This window comes from Eulemur rufifrons, chromosome 23 (assembly GCF_041146395.1).
Source record: "Eulemur rufifrons isolate Redbay chromosome 23, OSU_ERuf_1, whole genome shotgun sequence".
Lineage (NCBI taxonomy): Eukaryota > Metazoa > Chordata > Mammalia > Primates > Lemuridae > Eulemur > Eulemur rufifrons.
The window spans coordinates 31,603,966-31,624,710 of NC_091005.1; the positions used below are offsets into that span (position 1 = coordinate 31,603,966).

The 20,745-nt window shown below is 55.3% G+C and overlaps 1 protein-coding gene across 1 annotated transcript in view; it reads right to left on the minus strand.

Moving 5' to 3' along the window:
* Positions 1-18,794, minus strand: part of GPT2 (glutamic--pyruvic transaminase 2) — a 34,581-nt gene extending 15,787 nt beyond the window's left edge. The window contains exons 1-4 of the mRNA XM_069456512.1: positions 18,271-18,794; positions 9,120-9,209; positions 6,969-7,077; positions 1,644-1,777 (exon numbers count right to left, since the gene is read on the minus strand). Of these exons, the coding sequence (XP_069312613.1) occupies positions 1,644-1,777; positions 6,969-7,077; positions 9,120-9,209; positions 18,271-18,513 (576 nt within the window). The 5' untranslated portion in view covers positions 18,514-18,794. The remainder of the gene's footprint in view (positions 1-1,643; positions 1,778-6,968; positions 7,078-9,119; positions 9,210-18,270) is intronic.
* Between the last annotated feature and the right edge of the window lie 1,951 nt (positions 18,795-20,745).

Here is a 20,745-nt window from a genome sequence, read left to right on the forward strand (position 1 = left end):
CCTGGACAGCACTGTTGAAACGGGATAAAATGCCCACCTACTGCCAGCAGGTGGCGCTTTGACCCGTTTTCAGAGCTGGGCAGACCGCCTGTGTGGCTGTGGTTGTGTGCGTTTGCGTGTGTGTTTGTGTGTGCGCGCGCGTGTGAGATTCCTGAAAAACCAGGCTGCGGGAACTCTGCGGGACATCAGGGGAGGAAGCAAAATTCACTGAATTAATAAGCCAAAGTCCTCTGCAGGAGAGGAATCTCCTTCCTCAGACTCAGCTCCCTGGGACAAGAACAACACCAGACTGACAGGGGCGCTTCCTCTCGCCGAGGCTTGCGGACCCTCCGCCCCAGGACCTCTGCCCTCAGCACTGGGCTGCTCTGGGAACTGGGAGCAGAAGGCCTCGGATGGTGCCATGGTTGGGGCTGCAGCCCCAGCGTTAGAATCCCACCCGTCACAAGAACTGGGCTCAGACCACTGAATGTCTCTGGGCCTCGGTTCCCTCTGGGGCTCCGGTAAGAATTTAATGCATTAGAAATGCTTTGCAAAAGGAGCAGCTCACTCAACAAACAGCCACGCCTTGGCGGTCAGGAAATGAAGACAGCCCCACTGCAGAAGGAAGGAATCGGGTAGCACATCGCTCCTTGACGGGGGAGAGTGAACGAGCCGAGGCACCCAGCACCAAGCCAGGCCAAAGGCCATGGAGGGCCACGGACCCCCACGCCCAGGAGTCCAGACTCCTCCGGCCAAGCAACCGGATACGCCCCTCCCCCCGCAGCCTGCTCCGCCTCTCCTCCTGCCTCCCAAATGCTCCCTCAGTCTGTGCCCCTCCCAGACACGATGTAAATTTAAGAACATAAATCTAATTATGTCCCCTCCTGCTTCAAACCCTTCAACGGCTGGCTCCCTGCTGTTCCTAGGACAATGACCTGAATCCTCACAGTGGCCTCCAAGTCCCCGAGGACTCAGCTGCCCACTGCCTCCCCAGCCCTGCTCCTGGGACCCGTGGCCGGGCTGTGTGCCCGTCCACCCTGACTCTCCGTTTCCCAACTCCCGGCCTCTGCACACAGCGCCCTTCTGCTCAGAACACACCCCCTCTCCCGCCTCCCAGCGCGCTCCGAGCGTCTCTGCTCAGCCCTCCCCAGTCACCTTCCCGGACCCTCACGCCCACCCCGCCAGGTGGGCTCCTGCTGCTGCCTCCTATAGCACCTGTCCGTCTCTTTACTGCAGAAGGGAACCTGAAAGCCTGTGACGTGACCTCTATCTACGTGGCACTAGTGCTGGTCTTCTCCAGCACCAGCGTGCAGGCAAAGGCCAGACGACGTGTTTGGCTCCACATTGTCTCCCCGGCGCCTGGCACAGGGCCTGGCAGAGGAGGAACACGAGTTATGTGCCAAAGACAGAAAGGCCAGGGGCACCCTCAAGTGCACCTGGGCTTGCTGGTGTGTGCCCTGAGGGAAATCGAGGCTACAGTGGTCTCCAGGCTAAAAGGGGCAAGAACTGCAGGCCACCAGGGCAGGGAGGCCAGAGGGGTGGCCAACCCTCCCCCCACCCAGGCCTGGCTCCCTGCTAGCCGGTACAAATGCGTGGCCCTAACGTGCAAGGTTGTCCTCCGTGTGGGTGAACGCTGGCTAACAATGAGCCACCCCCGCACGTACAGAAATGCCGTCGCTAGCCCCGGTGGTCAGGTAAATGTTGTCTGGGTCCGCAGGCACGCCACCATCTCGCCTGGTGATGTAGGCTGCCACATCTTCACGGATGCAGTTGACACCCTGGCTAGCGCTGTAAGACCCTGTAAAACAGCAAGCGAGACAGAGATTAGAGGCGGGAGGTCTGGCTGCTCAGGGTCAGTGTGACAGCCATGTAAGTAACTGTGGGGAAGAGTAGTAAAGGGATCTCAGGTGGGGTCCGGCTCCTACTGCTCGGGGCTCTGGAATTGTGGCAAGCTGCTCTCTGGGCCTCACTCACCCATCCTCTCATCCACCCCTCCACCCACCCACCTACCCATCCTCTCATCCACCCCTCCACCCACCCACCCATCCTCTCATCCCCCCACCCACCCATCCATGTGTCCATTCGTCCATCCCATACTTACCGACTGCCAATTCCCATATGCTCAACATTATTCTAAGCCCTGGCTTCTAATCAGTCAGGTGGTGACCATACTTGTCCCACCCACCCACCTGGGATTTATACATGTCCTGGAACAACATGGGCCATTAGAGCTGGGATTCCTGTCTTTATCACTGGTGCCGACACAAAGTTCCACAGCACTTGAGAAAATGGGTGAACACTTGTGCTCCAAAACAGCACAACCTGCCAGCTCAGCACCGACCGCACATCCCAGGGCTGCGGGGCACGTGCCCCACCCACCCAGACCCCACGTCAACAATATCCTTGGGCTGCCATTTAGGGTTAAAATTCAGGCCACCATTTACATGGAGTTGAAAAACAGGTAAAATTAATGTATAGTGCTCCAAGTTAGAACAGTGGTCACTACCGTGGGGCTGGGAGCTTATACAGGTGTGCACATGTGTAAAAATCATTCCAGCTGTCCATGAATATTGCTGCATTTTACTAATATTGGTAAAATGCACCAATATGTTTGTTATACCTCCATACAGTTTTTATTTTTTAATTTCAGGCCACCATTTATGGTTTTGTTGTTTTTTTTTTTTTTTTTGAGGCAGAGTGTCAACTCTGTTGCCTGGGCTAGAGTGCCGTGGCGTCAGCCTAGCTCACAGCAACCTCAAACTCCTGGGCTCAAGCAATCCTCCTGCCTCAGCCTCCCCAGTAGCTGAGACTATAGGCATGTGCCACCATGCCCAGCTAATTTCTTCTATATATATTTTTATTTGTCCAGCCGATTTCTTTCTATTTTTAGTAGAGACGGGGTCTCGCTCTTGCTCAGGCTGGTCTCGAACTCCTGAGTTCAAACGATCCTCCCACCTCGGCCTCCCAGAGTGCTAGGATTACAGGCGTGAGCCACTGCAACACCATTTATGTTTTTAAAATAAATTGGAAGGTTGGGTGTGATGGCTCAAGCCTGTAATCCCAGTACTTTGGGAAGAAGAGGCAGGTGGATCCCTTGAGGACAGGAGTTTGAGACCAGCCTGAGCAATGTGGTGAGACCCGATCTCTACAAACAATAAAAAAAATTAGCTGGGGCCGCAGTGGCCTCAAAAGGTACCAAGTTGAATTGGAAGATACGGATTCAGAGAATTCTTCCTCAGAGAAGAAATTAAAAACATGATAAATAAAAAGGAAAAACAAAAAGCTACAAAAAAGTAGCCTTACCAAAAAAAAAAAAAAAAAAAAAAATCCTGCTTAGTGAACATAGAGGAAAGGAAAAACAAGTATTCAAGGCACATAAAACCAGAAAAAAAAAAATTAGCTGGGCATGGTGGCATGGGCCTTTAGTCCTAGCTACTCGGGAGGCTGGGACAGGAGGATTGTTCGAGTCCAGGAGTTCGAGGCTGCAGTAAGCTATGATGATGCCACTGCATTCTACCCCAGAAACTGGGCGAGATCTTGTCTCAAAAAAAAAAAAAAAAAAAATAGGAAATATGTACTTGTACATGTGCAAAATCTCTCTGGAGGAATACTCAAACTGGTGAGGTGAATTCTCTGGAGAAGTGCACCAGGAGACTAGGGGTCACAGGTGGAAGTCATTGTATGCGCTTTTAGACCTTTCGAATTTTATACATTTAAAAAAAAAAAAACCCAGCCTATTCCATTTATTGATACTGCAAAACCACCACCAGGAGGAAGGATAGGGCTCTGAAAAATAGCAGATTCTTCTCTGGGGCATCAGCCGGTACCAGTTCAGGCCTGGCATCCAGGAGGAACATGGTTAAAAGCTCTGAACTGAAATGCCCTGGCTTTGCCTCAGCCTCTCTGTGCAGCATTAGACGCACCCCTTTCCCTCTGACTAGCTATGAGGGGATGGGACCAACACTCTAAGGTGTCAAGCAACAAACATTAACGTGTATCAATTCTGGGTGGTAGATACAGGGACATTTGTTACATTTTCTTGGGCATTCTCATAACATTTAAAGCATTTTGTAAATTAAAAAGGAGGGGAAGGTGCAAATGCTAGTGTTAGAGAATGCTTTCCCGACTGGGTAATTTATTTGATATTTCTGAGTATAGAAACCTTCCAGGGCTCCCTATTTCCCCCTACCTTCTTTGAAGGTCCTACTTCCCACCCCTGGGGTCTGGCCATCCCACAACGGCCACGGGCTCCCCTTTCTCCTGCCTTCAAGTGCAGCCACTTCCTTGAATTCCCAGACCTTCACCCACTGGCAAGTCCTCTGCGTCTGAGGCACAGACCTTCCACCCTTCTAAGGAGGCTCCCGAGTTTCTTTTTCTTTAGATCTTACGTCAAGCTCCGGACTGCACTGATCCTTCAAGGCTCATTTCCAGTCTGTCTCCAGGGCGCCTGCCCTGAAAGAGTATGTCCCCCCGCAGCCTCTCTCCTGGCCTGTAATTTCGCCAGTTGTTTTATACAGAGGAAGCCCTCCTCCCCACGTTGACTGTTAGCTCCCTTAGCGTAGGGACTGCTACCTATTTCTTCTGTGCGTCTCTGCTAGAGCACCTAGCCCACTGCTCGGCCACACCTCACTATACCCCTGCTTAGGACCCGCTGCCAACCTAGGGCCCAGGGCCTAGACTGGCATCACTGCCACTGCGAAGCTCCCAGCCTCACTGAGCACGGCCGCACCAGGGCCCCCTCGCTCAGTCACACTCGGTTCCCAAACCTTGCACACACTGCTCCCTCAGCCTGGCACACGGTCACAGGTCCCACTCGCGCTCCACGTGAGCTTGAATGCCACCTTCTCTGTAACCCTCTCCCTGCATTAGAATCCCTTGTTACAATCCTACAGCTTTCTCCAGGAACAACTGGTGATTATGTATTCACATGAATTCTGTTCAATGTTTCTCCCAAATCTGATACTGAGCTTTATGAGCACAGAAACCCCACCTGCCGCCTCTGCCAGTGCCCTGCATGTCTAGCACGGTGCCCGGCGCGTCACGATGTGTGGTCGGCGAGGGGCTCGCCGGGGCAGACGTGTGCTATGTTTTACCTTAATCCTATGACAGACCCAGGACACAACCTGAGAACCGAATTACTCGTCAGACAGAAAATAAATGAAGTCCTGGCAGGAATTTTAATGGATGAATGTCAAGACTTTGTGTACACATTTAGTAATCCCCACTTGGGTCAGGGTGGCCCGGGCACAGTGACACGCTCCATTTTTTACCTTCATGGGCAGGAAAGTGCTGTTCATGGCGTAGTTGACAGAGCACAAGGGCCCCACGTCCCTGTCATGGGAAGGACCACGCTGCCCCTCCGCCTGCAGTGGGCAGGGCCTGGCAGTGGCCCCACAGGGGCGGGGCTTCTCCACACCGAGCAAAGGCTTCAGCACACACGTCCACCTTCCCTGCAAGCCCAGGAGCTGGGTACAGAGTTACTTCCTAGTGGAAGGGGGAGGAGAGAGGCCCAGAGTGCAGCCACCTCACCTCTGGTCATGAGATCCTGGGACAGAACTCAGTGCGGGTCACAAAAACCACGAAGGCCCACTGGTCTCTTTCTGTAACACCCCAAGAGGGGACCGGCACGGACACAGCCTCCCAACCCCACAACCCCAGCTCTGGCCGACACAGAGTCGCACAAACCTGTTGGTGAAGCTTAGTGCAGTGGACAAGGGTCCCCAGACATTCACATCAGACGACCAGAAGGCAAATCCCACCCCACCCCCCGCCCCACCTCTCAGCTGGGGCTTCCAGGAGTCTCAGGCCCACGGTCTTTGAGAAGCACCTCTGTCTTCTGGGCCAGGCGGAGGGGGCAGGAGGAAGAGGAGCTGGCGGCCAGGCCGCTGGGCGGCTGGGCTGCCTTCTGCCAGCCTGTGGTGTGGGCCTCAGCATGCAAGGCGCTGGCCCACACCCCACCCAGGCAGGCAGGCAGGAAAGCGAGGGACGCTGGCCCTTTCCTGCGAGGGCCACCACCAGGACAGCGCCCAGGCTCAGAGGGAGAGGGCTGGGGGGGTGGCCACAGGCAGGAAGGTAAGCAGAGGGCTCTCAATAAAGGGACACAGCAAAACAAGGTGAGGAAAGACAGGGAGACGACAGAGACCAAGGGGAGCTGATTCCCTGCTGGGCAAGCCACAGAAATCTGTCTCCTTAAGCTCCACATTCCAGAACATCAGGACGCCCGTCCTAAGAAAGCTCTGAGAACAACTGGACTCCTCAGGGCGAAGGAAGCCGGTTCCCGGTGTGGGGCTCGAAGGAGGAAGGGGCAGAAATAAACAGGAAAGGAGATGAGAGGATAACAGGGGCCAGAGGCCCAGAGGCTCCAAGCCCAGCTCGGCAGGGGAGGGAGAGACAATATCCCTTTCACATCCACAGGGCAGATCCAGGCCCTCCTGCCACGAAGTCCTCGGCGGGAGTTCTGTCCGGGGCAGACGGCTGTGCGGGGGCTCCCGGCAGAGCGGAGGGCGAGGGCCGGGGTGACGGAACACGACGAAACGGGGAACCGGCACAGACGGAAGAAAGCACAAGGAGGGGCCGGAGGGGTCTTGAGGCGCTGCCTTCGCTAGCAACTAGCCACAACCTCCTAGGCGACCAGGGACACGTTCGGAGCTGGGGCCACAGAGAGGTAAGGATGCCGAACAAGACTGGCCGCTGCGCTTCCACTCCGCCTCCATCCCCGGGCAAACCTTCTGCTCGGTGGAAGGCAGGGCGCAGGCACACGCACCGGAGTGCCCCGGTCACCAGGGACCGCGTCTGCACCGCCAGCTCAGGGGACGAGAGGATCCCGGGCCGGTGAGAAGAGGAACACTGTTTTCCACGTACTCTGCCCGACTGCCACGCCACACAGCCACACGCTCGCCCACACGCACAATCCCACATTCCAGACTGGGGCTCCAGCCCACCACACGCTCATTTCGTGCCCTTGGGGACCCGACAATTCGGAGCCTCACCCAGGCTGTTCCCGCCGCAAGCCTGTAGGATCCGCCGGGCTCGTTTCTTAGCATCTTCCGGGAAGCTGGGGCTGTCCAGGAGGTTCGGGTAGGTGCAGAGGGCCATCACCTGGGGGAACAAGGTGCAGGCTGGGCTCCCAGCACCCACTCCCAGGGCCCAGGAGGGGCACAACAGACACTGCGCAGGGGACAGTAGGAAGATGACAACTCCAAGGCACAGTGCTGCAGCACACCTCTCCGCAAGGGCCCCGTCGGCGGAGCTCAGGGCTGGGTGGGAAGGACACTGGGCTCTCTGCAGGAGAAGGGGAGATGCCGGGAGCCAGGACGCACCATGACCTGGGCTTGGGGCCAAGCACGGACCGCCGGGAGAGCACCCAAGGAGTGGAGCGAGGCTCTATCAGCCCCCGGCCCCAGGGCGTCCACAAAGGACCGTGCACCGAGGCACAAGGACCAGGGGTCTCCTGGGCAGGGGGGCCAGGGCTGAGTGCACAGGCGAAACCCAGGTGACAGGAACAGGGCTGCACAGACCCCTCCTTACTCACAGCCTGCGCTCCCCTCCAGGCCCTTGGTCTCCCCCAAGCCCTGGGCCCACTTTCCTTCCCAGCTGAAAAACCGGGCCAGCTTCCTCATCTCTGTAACAGAGAAAATCACCCTAACCTCACAAATTAAGAGGATTAAGCAAGGAAATGTGTGCAAAAGTGCCAGTAAAACCCAGCTCACTGGGCAAGTGTAAGCTGGTGGCTTAGGAGCTGAGCCAGGTGTGCTGGGGGGTCGGGGCTCAGGGCTCGGACACCAGCCAGGGGACTTCAGCTGTGCCAGCTCTGGAGCTTGTCTTTTCTTCCCTGCCTGCCCCAGTCCCAGGGACACTCGTGCGATTAGAGGGGTGTGCAAAGGCTGGAGGCAGCCAGCACCTGGAGGAGATGCCGGGCCTGCCATGGCTGGCAGTGGGGCTGGATTTGGGATGCATCTGCCGGCCAGGAAAGGCTGTGGCCTGTTCTAAGCCTCAGGCACGTGGGGGGAACCTCTGCCGAGAGAGGCCACTTCCGGCCCCTCCTCTCCAAAGCCCACACTTCCAGGATAATCGGGGCCTCTGACCTCCCCACGCCCCCATGTCCCTGGCAAGGCTGCTCTGTTTGGTCTCATGTATTTCCTCATCCTGGGCCCAGCCTGGGACTCTGTGTCCAGGGCAGCTGGCCTGCTCTGAGGGGCAGGGGCAGGGGCTGCGGGAGGGGGCGCAGTGCACACGCCTCACACCAGCGGCAGCCGCGGCGCCTCTCCCTCGTGAGCTGCGTGAACTCCCTCAGGGGCTATGGGCTGAGGCCCCCGGCCCTTCTCAGCCCTCTGGCCCAGAGAGCAGGACAGGGAAAGAGAACAGGGGTGCACAACGCTCAATGTCCCTGCCCACCCCAGCCTGGGAACCTTAACCACATTTTGGTCTAAAACAGGCCTCAGTCCTTCTCCCAGAAAAAGCTGTCCCACAGCTGGTCTCCTAGTCCCCCGCCTCCACGCAGGCTGCCCTGAGGCTTCTGCCCTGCCCGCCCCCCTGCAGCCCACCACTCCCCAGTTCTGGCCCCTGTGGCACCTTTGTGGCTGGTGCTCAAACGAAAACACTGACACTCGCCCCTCCTGGAGCCCCTGGGAGGGAGCTGGGTCACTCTGGAGGCCACCAGAGGAGCAGCACTCACACTGGCTGCCAGCCCCCTGTGCTCTTATGCTGGCGGGGGCTCCGTCACCCAAGGCAGCATTACCCGAGGCAGCGCTCTGGTGGTCTCCACTGCTCCAAAGCCCCACCGCCCCCCGGGAAGCGGCAGAGTCAACACTCAAACCCAGGGCATCTCCCTGAGAAGCTGCATCATGGCCACCGCCAACACCATCTCCCAGCCCGGGGTCTCTGCCTCTACCCTGGGCTCTTGCCCTTCCAGCCAAGCTCAGCTCCCAGGATACCAGAGCAGCCCCAAAATGGGTTTAGGAATTTCCAACAACCTTGGAAGGGGAGGGGGCCAAGGGAGAGAACCAGAGGGCATCGGGCACCGCCCTGTGGGATGTGGAGCCTGCTGTGTCCTGAGGGGGTGGGACGGACAAGGAGGCAGAGGATGACCCTACAAGCCCATGCCAGCCCCTCCCAGCCTCTGCCCCTTGGGGCCAGCTCACCTGTCGGAGGAAGGTGATGGGCTGCTGGCCCATGGCCTGGGCGTCCCCGATGTTGGCTCGGATGACCTCAGTGAACGGCTTTTTGATGCCCTGAGCAGAGAGAAGGCGACAGGTGGTTACTCAGAGATTCCCGAGGCCAAGCAGTGTTGCCACAGGATATTAATAAGTGGCCCTATTTTGAGCCTTACCAAATGTCAGGCATGGTGCCGAGCCCTCGATGTGCCCCGTCCATTTAACCTTCACAACCACCCCATGCGGAAGAACTAGTATTAATCCCATTTTACAGATGAGGATTTTAAGGCTTCAAAAGGCTAAGAAACTTGCTCAAGGTTACGTGATTGATAAAATGTAAGTACTGCGATTGGAACCTAGGAAGCCAGAGCCAAGAGCACCCTTCCTAACTGCCGTGCTCCACCACCTCCCGCTTTCTGGAAGGCTGCAAGAGCCTTCCCGGGCTGCCAGCGTGTCCGGAGCAGCTGCAGGCCCACAGCCCGACCGTCACTGCGCAGCGCGGGGCCAGTGTGGCGGGAGGGAGGCAGGGTCGGCAGCAGAACACGCCCAGTGTCAGGGACAGAGGGTCCCCGGCTGCCCTGCACCCCACCCCAGGCGCAGCTCTGCCTCGAGGCCTAAGTCAGTGACCAGGGACACCAAGCATGTCCTTGCCTCTGGAAGACACGGAGCACCAGGGAAGGCACAGGGTTATTCTCTTGCAACTCTCGCTTTGCAGAATGAAGAACGTGGGCTGATTTTCACATTTTTAAAAAAAGCATTGAGGATGAAAAGATTGATTGAAGAGCAAAATTGAGGCCACTGCCTGAGCAATGCCTTTAGCACAGAAAAGAGATCAGAGACAGAGGAGCTCGGAGACCCTTGCAATGTCACCGAGGGGACTGAAGGTCACCCCCGCTGCTGCAAGGGCAAAAATGTGGCCTGACAGAGAACCGTGGGCACCTGGAAACATGGGGATTCCACACAGCTCCCTGAAAAATCTAGAATTAGCCACTGGAATCAACAACAGGTTCAAGGACTTCCCGGGCGCTGAAGGATTACCTTAGACAAACAGCTGAGGGCGCCTGGCACGTGCAGACATCATCGGAACACGCCATGACAAGGCGGGAAGCCCTTGCCCAAAGGCACCCCAAACACAGACTTTAAAGCACCATTCTGTGGTTTTGACCCTTGTTTTTTCTCCTTTTCGTGCAACGCAACGTGTGAATAAAAGCAACCTTAGACAACTTGGCCTTTTTAAAATCAGTGATACACACCTTAGGCCAAAACCAGGGCGGCCGAGGCGGGAGGACACCCTGAGCCCAGGAGGGTGAGACAAGCCTGGGCCACAGAGAGAGACTGTCTCTAAAAAACAAAACAAAAAAACCCAGCGGGCTTGAGAGACAAAAGTAGCTGCTGAACAAGTTTCTCTGACTCCAGTTTGCCACCCCTAAGCCTAAAGGAGGTGGGGTGTGCTGAGGGAGACGTCCCAGAAATGGCCTTGTCCTTCATGAATAGGGCCTAAAAGGTATGTTTCTGGAGGAAAAGGGGCCACTGAGATCCCTTGTGCCCCACCCACTGAGTTCTTCAGGGCTGGCCAATGTGGAGAAAGGCCCCCAGGAACAGCCAGAGCAGCCACGGCACCGGGGGAGCCGAGGCGGGGGGCAGAGTGCCCAGCCCACGGGGGCAGGCTGGCGGGGAGGCCCCAGAGAGACCTGGGCTGTGGGCGTGTGGCTCGGGGCTCGTCTCCCAGGCACGAGCCCAGAAGGCTGGGGTGGGGGTGCATGCAGCCACAGAGCCGCTGTGCGCCAAGGGCGGGCCCGACCCACCCCCTGGCACTGGCCGGGGCTCTGGCATGGGGCCCCTTCCAGCCTAGCTGAATCCCCACAGCCCCCAGGCCTAGCCAGCTGAACCCAGGTGATTTCTGTGGCGTGGGCACAGCCCATTCCCCAGCAGGGAGTAAATCTGTCACAGCTGTGGGCCCTGGGCCAGCCGGACACAGGGAGAGAAGCCAGCCTGGAACAGGGCCCTAGATGTTCCCTTCCCGTGCCCCCTCCCGCCTCTGCTCAACAAGTCAGGGCCTGCCCATGCGGAGCCCGGGAACGCCGGGCACCTCCATTCTTGCGTCATGGCTCCCGCAGACTCTGGACACTTTGCTGTGATTGATGAGCCGGGGGGTAGGAAACTGGCTCCCTTCAACGGGGAAAGGAATCAGCCTGCCCAGCCGAGGGCCACCGTACAGAGGAGATGGTTCCGAGCAGACTGCTTCTGGGCACTCAGTCTACACGGGTCATACACAAACGAGCTAGGAAAACACAATGTGCGTGTGTGTGTGTGCGTGTGTGTGTGTGCGCGCGCGCATTAAAGTCCACATGGGCTGGGAAGCACCAAGGCGCCGGGGCAGACTCCCCACAGTGACGCACACAGTGACCTGCCCAGGCCTCACGGGCACACCCGGTGCTGACCTGGCCCCGGCCCAGCCCCCAGCCCCCAGGGCCCTGCCAGGTCAGACAGACTAACAAGCACGTAGCACCCTGGTTTCCTCTCATGGCATTCTAGAGCCCACCTGTCTAATCCACCTGCGCACATCCCACCCAGAGCTCCCTCTCTGGGCGGCACGGAGGGAAGATCCGACCCAGGCCAGGCTTCCTTCCCCCCACTTTGGCTCAGGTAAGAATCAGGGGATTAGGCCTCCAGGGCCTGGGGATGGCGTATTTCAGAGGGTGTTCGCAGGGAGAAGGAAGAGACCTATCATGGTCCTTCCCAGCCCACAGACCCAGCATCACCACGAAGGTCAAAGGGCTGATGGGTGACTTTAACAGGCATAAGGCACAGCAAAGGAAACCGTCAGCAAAATGAAAGGGCAACCTACAGGACGGGACCGCAGCCGGCCCTCCCTAGCCACGGGTTCAGCACTCATGGATTCAAACAACCGTAGATCAAAAACATTTGGAGGCCAGGCACGGTGGCTCACGCCTGTAATCCTAGCACTCTGGGAGGCCGAGGTGGGAGGATCACTCAAGGTCAGGAGTTCAAGACCAGCCTGAGCAAGAGTGAGACCCCCCCCCCCCCCCCCCCCCCGGTCTCTAAAAAAAAAAAAAAAAAAAAAAAAATTTGGAAAAAGAATTGTGTCTGTACTAAACATGTACAGAATTTTTTCTTGTCATTATTCCCTAAATAATACAGTACAACACTTTCCATAGCATTTATTGTATTATATGTAATACATTGTATTATATGTAATCTAGCAATGATTTACAGTGCACAAGGGGATGTGCATAGGTTATGCACAAAAACTACACCACTTTATATGAGAGACTTGAGCATCCTTGGATTTGAGAGAGGTCCTGGAACCAATCCACTCACAGATATGAAGGAACAACTGTATTTGTAAACCACATATCTGATAAGGGATTCCTTATATCCAAATATCCAAAACATCCAAATAACGAACTCATACAATTAAAAAACAAATAGCCTGATTAAAAAATGAGCAAAGGACCTGAACAAACTTTCCAACAAAGACATATAAATGGCCAGCAGATATATGAAAAAGATGCTCAACATCGCTAATGAAATGCAAATCAAAAACTACAATGAGATATCACTTCACACCTGTTAGAATGGATATTATCAAAAAGTTAAAACATAAGTATTGGCAAGGGTGTGGGGAAAAGGGAACCTTTGCATGCTGTTGGCGGAATGTAAACTGGTATAGCCATTATGGAAACCAGTATGGAGGTTCCTCAAAAAATTAAAAATAGAACTGCCAAACCATGCAGCAATTCCACTTCTGGGTATATGTCCAAAGGAAACGAAATCAGTATCTGAAGGGATATCTGCACTCCCTTATTCACTGCAGCACTATTCACAGTAGCCAAGATATGAAATCCACCTAAGTGTCTGTTGACAGATGAATGGTAAAGAAAATGTCGGGGGGTGTATACATGTGTTATATGTACACGTACACACACACACACACACACACACACACTGCAGTATTATTCAGCCATAAAAAAGAAGGAAATCCTACCATTTGCAACAATGTGGATGAACCTGGAGGACATTGTGCTAAGTGAAATAAGCTAGACACAGAAAGACAAATACTGTTCGATCTTACATGTGGAATCTAAAAAAGCTGACTTCATGGAAGCAGAGGGCACAGGGTGGTTGCCAGGGGCTGAGGGTTGGGGAAAATGTTGGTCAAAGGATACGAACTTTCAGTTATAAGATGAGTAAGTTCTGGGGATCTTACAGCACGGTGCAGCATGGTGACCATAGTTAGTATTATAGTTTTATTATAGTATTCTGGTTTACTTGAAAATTGCTAAGAGAGCAGATCTTAAGCATCTTCACCACACACACAAACACACACACAATATGGTAACTATATGTAGTGGAGGATGTTATTAATTTGACCATGGCAATCATTTCTACAGCCATATTAAGTACACAAAGTATACACATAACAAATCATCACATTGTATACCTTTTTTTTTTTTTTTTTTTTTTTGAGACAGAGTCTCACTCTGTTGCCCAGGCTAGAGTGCCATAGCGTCATCATAGCTCACAGCAACCTCAAACTCCTGAGCTCAAGTGATCCCCTTGCCTCAGCCTCCTAAATAGCTGGAACTATAGGCATACGCCACAACACCTGGCTAATTTTTCTTTTTGTAGAGACAGGGATCTCACTCTTGCTGAGGCTGGTCTCGAACTCCTGAGCTCAAGCAATACTCCCACCTTGGCCTCCCAGAGTGTTAGGATTACAGGCGTGAGCCACCGTGCCAGGCCTTTTTTTTTTTTTTTTTTTTGAGACAGTGTCTCACTCTGTTGCGCAGGCTAGAGTGCAGTGGAGTCATCATAACTCATTACAGCCTCAAATTCCAGGGCTCAAGCAATTCTCCTGGCTTACCTCCTGAGTAGATGGGATTACAGGAAAGTGCCACACCTGGCAATACATACAATTTTTATTTCTCAATAAAGCTGGGGGAAAAAAATAGGCACAGTGTAGTTTCCTCCTACGAGGGATATGGCTCTTGTCATTTCACGTGACGTGTGGGTGGGAAGGCTGGATGGATGGCTACTCCCCAGAGAACCACCTTCTCATTCAACAAATATTTATTGATCACCCATGCCCTGGTGACAGGAGTTAGCAACACAGATGTGGCCATCACCCTTCAGAGCTCAGGCTGGTGAAGAATAAGAAGTGGGCACAGGGAAGGAGCAGGGCATGGGAGAGAGGACGTGCCAGGCCCCAGGAGCATCATGTCAAAGGCCACGAGCCTCCTGACCCCACAAGGGCAATGAATGGGGCTGGAACAGGCAGGATGTCCTACAGAGAGCTCCAGAAAAGGCTCCAGAGATAAACCCCCACGAGACCCCATGGTCCCTGAAAACAGGTGCATTTCACAGCTGAGGAAACTGAGGCTCAGCACAAGGTCTGGTCCTGACACAGAAAGAAAAACCAAGCCGGAGAAAACTGGAGGCGCAGCTATACACGCCCAGATTGGGAGATGAGGTGAGAGCTCCCAGGGCGGAGCTTCCTAGCCACTGAAGCAGGAAGGCTGGCTGTAGGCCCCTCAACTCTGGGGGTCTTTGGGACAGTCAACTACACAAGCCAAGATGTGCAGGGCAGAGCAGGGATGAAAACTGAATGAGCTCCAAACAGTACAATTCACGACAGCAGGGCTAAGGCCCAGGCAGGAAAGAGAAAAGCCCACTGAGCACCTTCCCAGATCCAGAGAGACTGGGGGTAAGAAAGGAAGATGGACCTTCACACTTCTTTCCCAGAGCAACTCTCATTAGCTTGAGAACAAAGACTCTTGACGGTTCTAATTAGCTTCTAGCCTCAAAGCACTGTTACTAACATCTCAAACTAGTCTTTAGGAGAAATAAATTGGCCTCATTTTGCCAAGGTGTAAACCAAGGCAAGTATGCTCTGAATGCCTTGCCTGGGGCCCAAAGCACACAAGGCAGAGCCCAGGACAGGAGCACGGTGATTTGGGCAGGGTGGGTGGGTGCAGAGTTACTCCCACTGGAAGACCACCCCACAAAATTTAAAGTTGCGTCTACACTCTATAGAAAATGACCAGTGAGATTTCACCACCTGCACTTGGCACATCCAGGGTTTCCACTCTCAGTTCTGCACTCTGTGTCTTTATCTGTGTTTGGATACAACACGAACTAATGTTAACAGCAGTGATGTCTTCCCCTGTTTGTGAATGTTTTGCCCCGACTGCATGCTACTTTTACAACTGGAAGAAGTCAAGTCATCCCTCTGACTCCACTTGTGCCAATCCCCAATCCCTGCCCCCCATCAAGCAAGGGAAAAAGAAGTAGGTTAAGGAAGAACAGTCAGATCTGTTCAAAACTCCTTTTAATTGCAGCTTAGTTTTAAGTGCTGTTCCCAGTGTACACCAGGATCTGAAAAGCTAAGATAGGCTCTCCCCTTTGGAGCTGCTATCGGGGAGAAGCAGGGCCTCTGTGAGAGCACTCAGCCAGGGCTGGAGCAGAATGGCCCCTTTCACACCCCTTAGGCCACCTCTTCTCCTCCTTCAAGCTCTCCTGTCAGGAAAGCAATAAGAACGGGCAGTCAGCCCAGCAGGCCACCCCAAAGTCAAACACCAGAGCCATGTGTCCAGCCAAACAGCCCGTGCTATTTGCAGAGCGCCTGGTGAAATGACTCCATAGGCAGTACAAAGGCTGCCACCGGGGGTCATCTCAGATCCCCAAGGACATTTTCGAATGGACAAGAAGGTACAAAACTCAGGCCAGGGGGAACCCTGGGCCACCCAGGCCACTTCCCTCCATTTATACACTGGGGAAACTGAGGCCCAGAGCAGATATGGGATTCACCCCACGTCACCCTGTTCACCACAAATCCCAGCCCAACTCATCTCTAACCTAATCCAACCCCTTATAACACCATTCTACTTTTTCACCACTATGGTTCAAGACACAAGTAGAAAACCGAAGCTGTGCAAAGTTAAGGCAAGCCAAAAATAAAAAAGAAATGACTGGGGCAATATGGCTCTCTCAGAAGGCACATTGTTTAAGCTGGCAAAGTGAAGAGCGGCTGTCTCCCAAGGATGAAAGGTTTACGTGAGGCTGTGCTCGTTTGGCCGGGGCTGTATGTCCAGCACCTACAGCCAGGTAGCTGAGACTCATTAAAGTGGGAAGAGGATGAAAAGGGAGCTTGAATGAAAGCACCAGAGAATGTAGGTGGACAGAAAGAACTTCTCAACTAACTCGGGAGTAGGACACGGGGGTGTGGAGCATCTGTCTCGGAAATCAGAGATGCCTCCCGCCTAGTGACCAAGAAATTTGCCCACCTGCGATCATCAAGCCGCACCCCTGCTGGAAATCCTTCCTGGCTCCCCCACTTCCCACCGAAATGCACCATAAAAGCCCCAGCCTGGCCCACAAGACTCCAGTCCACCTTTTCTGTCTCATTCACCTCCCACATCCCTCTGGCAGGCAGTGTTCTAACAGCACCAGCCCCCTTCCCCAAATGCCCAGAACTTCCCAACCTCCTGCCTTTGCTCACAGCACTGCTCCCACATGGAATGCTCTCACATTTGCTGCCTGCTAAAACATCCCACCAATCCTTAAAGAACTGGGGGAGGGGGGCTCAGGCCCAGAGAACAATATGGCAGTCAGCTCCCTGAAAGCAAAGACAGTGCCCCTCTGTCCTTATCATCCTCACACTTTATGGAGCCCACAAGGGAGGTGTTATTTAGCAAAAGGTACAGGTAATTCCTGGAACCCCTGCCAGCCCCGGAACCAGAGAAATCAGTTGTAATGTGATAGACCAGGAACACTTTAATCCCAGCTTTGTTTTAGCAGAGAGACTGTTGCCTCCAGGAGGGCCAGCTCCAGCCTGCTAGGTATTAACAAGAAGCAGAGCAGCAAAACCCTGTGCTCTCTGTCCCTGGCCCACCTCCATGCCAGGGAGGCACAGCAACGGAGCCAGCCTTCTGCGGGCCAAGCTTTAAACTTAGCCCTGCAAGGAGTCGGCAGGAGACACTGAACTGACTTGTCCAGCTCACTGTTTTGAGTCAGCAGAACTGGGTGTCCCATCGTGGTCTCAGCAGGCCATGAGCTCAGCAAACCCCCAAAGTCCCCACGGGAAAGAGGGCCAAGTGTCATGGTTCCCCTGAGGCCTCCTCCGGTGCACTCGAGGAACACTAAGTGACCACTTCACCCCCAAGACACTGGGATTTGCTGCCTCTGAGAGCGAGATCAGGAACGACCCACCCATTCCCATTCTGAGCCAGACCTATCTTGAGCAAGCAGCTGGGTGACTATTTTATCAGCTTCTACAGATCTTAGGAGTGTTTACTTTTTTAGAAAACCCCTCTTGCCTCTCCTTTCCAAATTTCACCCAGGTTAGATCTCGGTTCCCACAGGGGCATCTCTTACGCCCACCCCAGCCACCCTGGTGGTGGGGAGGCAGAAATCACTCCTGGCTGTGTGGTCACTTCACATGAAACTATGAACTCAAGCCACAATCCCGGCCAGTGAGCCGGCCACCAAAGTGAAGAAAGTCCCAGGGGCACCTTACCAGGGCCCCAAAGGCCCAACCCTCTGACTCTCCACCTCGGTGACTGTCCTCAGAAAGAGAAGGGGCCTAAAGGAAGGAAATCTGCCCCATCCTCCTCCATGTCCCACTCGTGTCACACTCAAGACTGGCAAAGACCCAAAAGGCCTCAGACAGACAGACAGAAGCTTGGGGAACAAACCCAACTCTCCCAAGGTACTCCCTCCCTCCCCTCCCCTCCCGCCGCCCCTCCTCCGTTTTACTTTCTTCGAAGCACTTATTCACTATCTGAAGCTCTCCTGTGTATTTTATTCACTTGTTTTCCTCCCTCCAACAGATTTTGGTTCCACGAGGGTAGGACAGGCGCCAACGCGCAGTGCCCGGCAGCTCGGGCCGCTCAGCAACGGGCGGATTCAACTCAACAAGTGAACCGTATTTCAGGCCTTACTTTGGCCGGGCACTGCCGGGCGAGGGGAAGGGGGAGGGCGCGCTCTCGTTTTAGCCCAGCTGGGCTGAATGAAGGAGCCGGCCAAGGGGGAGGAAGCCCGGCGGGAGGACCCGGCTGGGGACAGCTACCGTCCTTCCCTTCATCTGCCGCCCGAGCCTCCCGGGGCCCGCGCTCACCCGCTGCAGCTCCAGCTCGATCTCGCCGGCCTTGAGCACGATGGGTCCCCGCACCGCGTACTCCACCGCCTTCACCTGCGGGTTCATGGACTCGAGCGTGAGGATGCGCTCGCGCCGGCCGCGCTCGGGCCGCACCTTGAGCACGGCCGGGGCCTCGGCGGCCGCGCTGCTCTGGCTACGGCCCCAGGGGCCCGGGGTCCGGGGACTGCAGCCCCGCCGGACCAGCGCCGCCGCCCTCTGCATCGCGCCTGCGGAGGGAAACCCTGGCACACAAAGAGAAAAAGGACAAACGCGTCGCTCACAGTCAGGGCGGGCACCCGTCCCCGCCACAAGCCCAGCCAAGGGCCCTTTCAGCGAGCGGTGCCAGCCTGGCTCCGGGGCTGGGCGCGCATCCCCGGGGACCGGGACCCTCCAGCGCCCGCGCCGCACCCGGCGCCGCACGACCGGGCTTTGAACGGCTGCGCTCAAGCGCGCGCCACGTGCCCGCCGCCGCCGGGCCGCCCCCCGCGCCCCCACCGCGCCCGGCCCGGCGCCCGCAGCCGCATCCCGCGCCGCCCCCCGCCCCCCGCCCCACCCCGCGCCTCGGGCCCGCCCCGCGCCTGCGCGCTGCCTGCCGGGCCTTGCAGTCCTCCCGGCCGCTCGGAGCCGCCGCGGACGCCGGGCGGGACTACAAGTCCCGGCGGGACCAGCGCCGGGCCGGGCGGGGCGGGCTCTCTGTCGCGGCGGGGGGCACCGAGCCGGGAGGGGCCGGGCACGGGCTGTCCCCTCGGCTGCGTCTGCGAATTTGGAGCTGTTTGCAGTTTCGCCCTGGACGTGCGTCCCGCCTCCTCCGCCCTCACCTCCCAACACCTGCAGGGACACGGGCTTCGAGATGGTGCAGTCTTCGCCCCGAGTTTCATCATCCGGGGCCAGACGGCGCCAGCAGCCGCCAAACGGGGCCGGTGGGAAGTGGGGGTTAGAAGTCGGGGACGTGACTATGCCACTCTGCCCCCTTCTGAATGTGTTTCCTTGTCAGCAAAACGGGGACCCGTCCACAGCCTTGGTCTCAGGGCCGGTGTGAGAATTAAAGGACCGTGTACTAGGGGGTCGGACTTTTCCTGACCCCTCTAGCTGAAGCCCTCCCCGCCTCCATCATCACCCTGTTTTATTTCCTACCTGGCATCTGAAATGATCTGTAGACTTTTTACTGGCTTAGGGTCTACCTCCCGTTAACCACGCGAGCTCCAGACGGGTAGGAGCAGTGTCTTTCCTGTTTGTGGCAGTCACAGCACCTCTGATAGTCCCCGGCACATAGGTGCTCAGTAAACATTTGTTGAAGAATGAATGGTCAGCAGAAGGTAGCTATAATTTTTGGTGAAGGTATCTCCAGGCAAGACTTCCTGACTCGCCCAGAGCAAGAGCAGGGCAAGACTAGGAGGTGGTGTAGGACGGTGCAAAGAGCAGGGACAGAAGACGCCGTCTAGTTGAGACCAAAATCTACACAGAGGATGGGGAGAAATCACTTCCCTCTCTCAGCCTCAGATCCTCCGTGTGCAAAATAAATTGGATTAAATGGTCTCTAAGACCTCTTTCTGTTCATGGAAATTCCATGAGTCTAGGTGTTTCAGGCAGCAAAACAGGCCAGAGCTCCTATACCCCAACAAACACACACATTCACAGTAGTTTGGGAAAGTTGGGGAAGGAAGCACTTGATAAGCACCGCAGTGTAGGGGAAAAGGTAGCAGGAAGTCTGGTTTGAACGTACACAGTTGGGTGCAGACACTTAGCTGCCCATCTGATTTAAGCTTCGGCCTTTGTGAAGCCTGCTTCCCTGAAATGCACAGTGGGGTAACAGCTCCGACCTCATGGGGCCCTGGAGAGGGTTCAATAAGGTGACTTTGTAAAAGCCAAAGCTTGGAGCCTGGTGCTGTGAGTCACTCTTGTTCATCCTTGTCAAGAGAATACCATATACTTTGATTAAATAAATTGATTGCCAATAAAGGGGGAAAAGGAGTGGGAGAACAACAGAAACCAAAGATATCCTGAGTATTCCTGTTAGTGAACTGGCTTGGCCCACTGAGGGCCCTGGAAAGTTATTTGAGCTTCTCATTTACTGGTCCCACCCCCAGCACCTGTGTCTACACTGGCTCCTTCCCTGCCTCTGTCTCAATAGCCAGGTATTCGGTCTCCAGGTAAAACATTCTCCCACAGTAAGCCTAGCTCCTCCGATAACTCCACCACCTTTGTCGTTATCACCTGCTCTGCCCAGTTGGGGAGACACAAAAACACATCTCTCTACCTCCAAAACATGCCTAACCTTGACCTGCATATGTTGTAAATGCAGTCCCTTGCTGTCCACACATGGGTCAGTACACCATGTTCTTCCTGTTGTCTCCATCACTGATCGGTAGGGACAGGGGAACTGGGAGGGAGGGCTTAGAGAGGTGATCACAAATCCATTTGCACAACTGGGGAAAACACGGAGCACACAGCTCA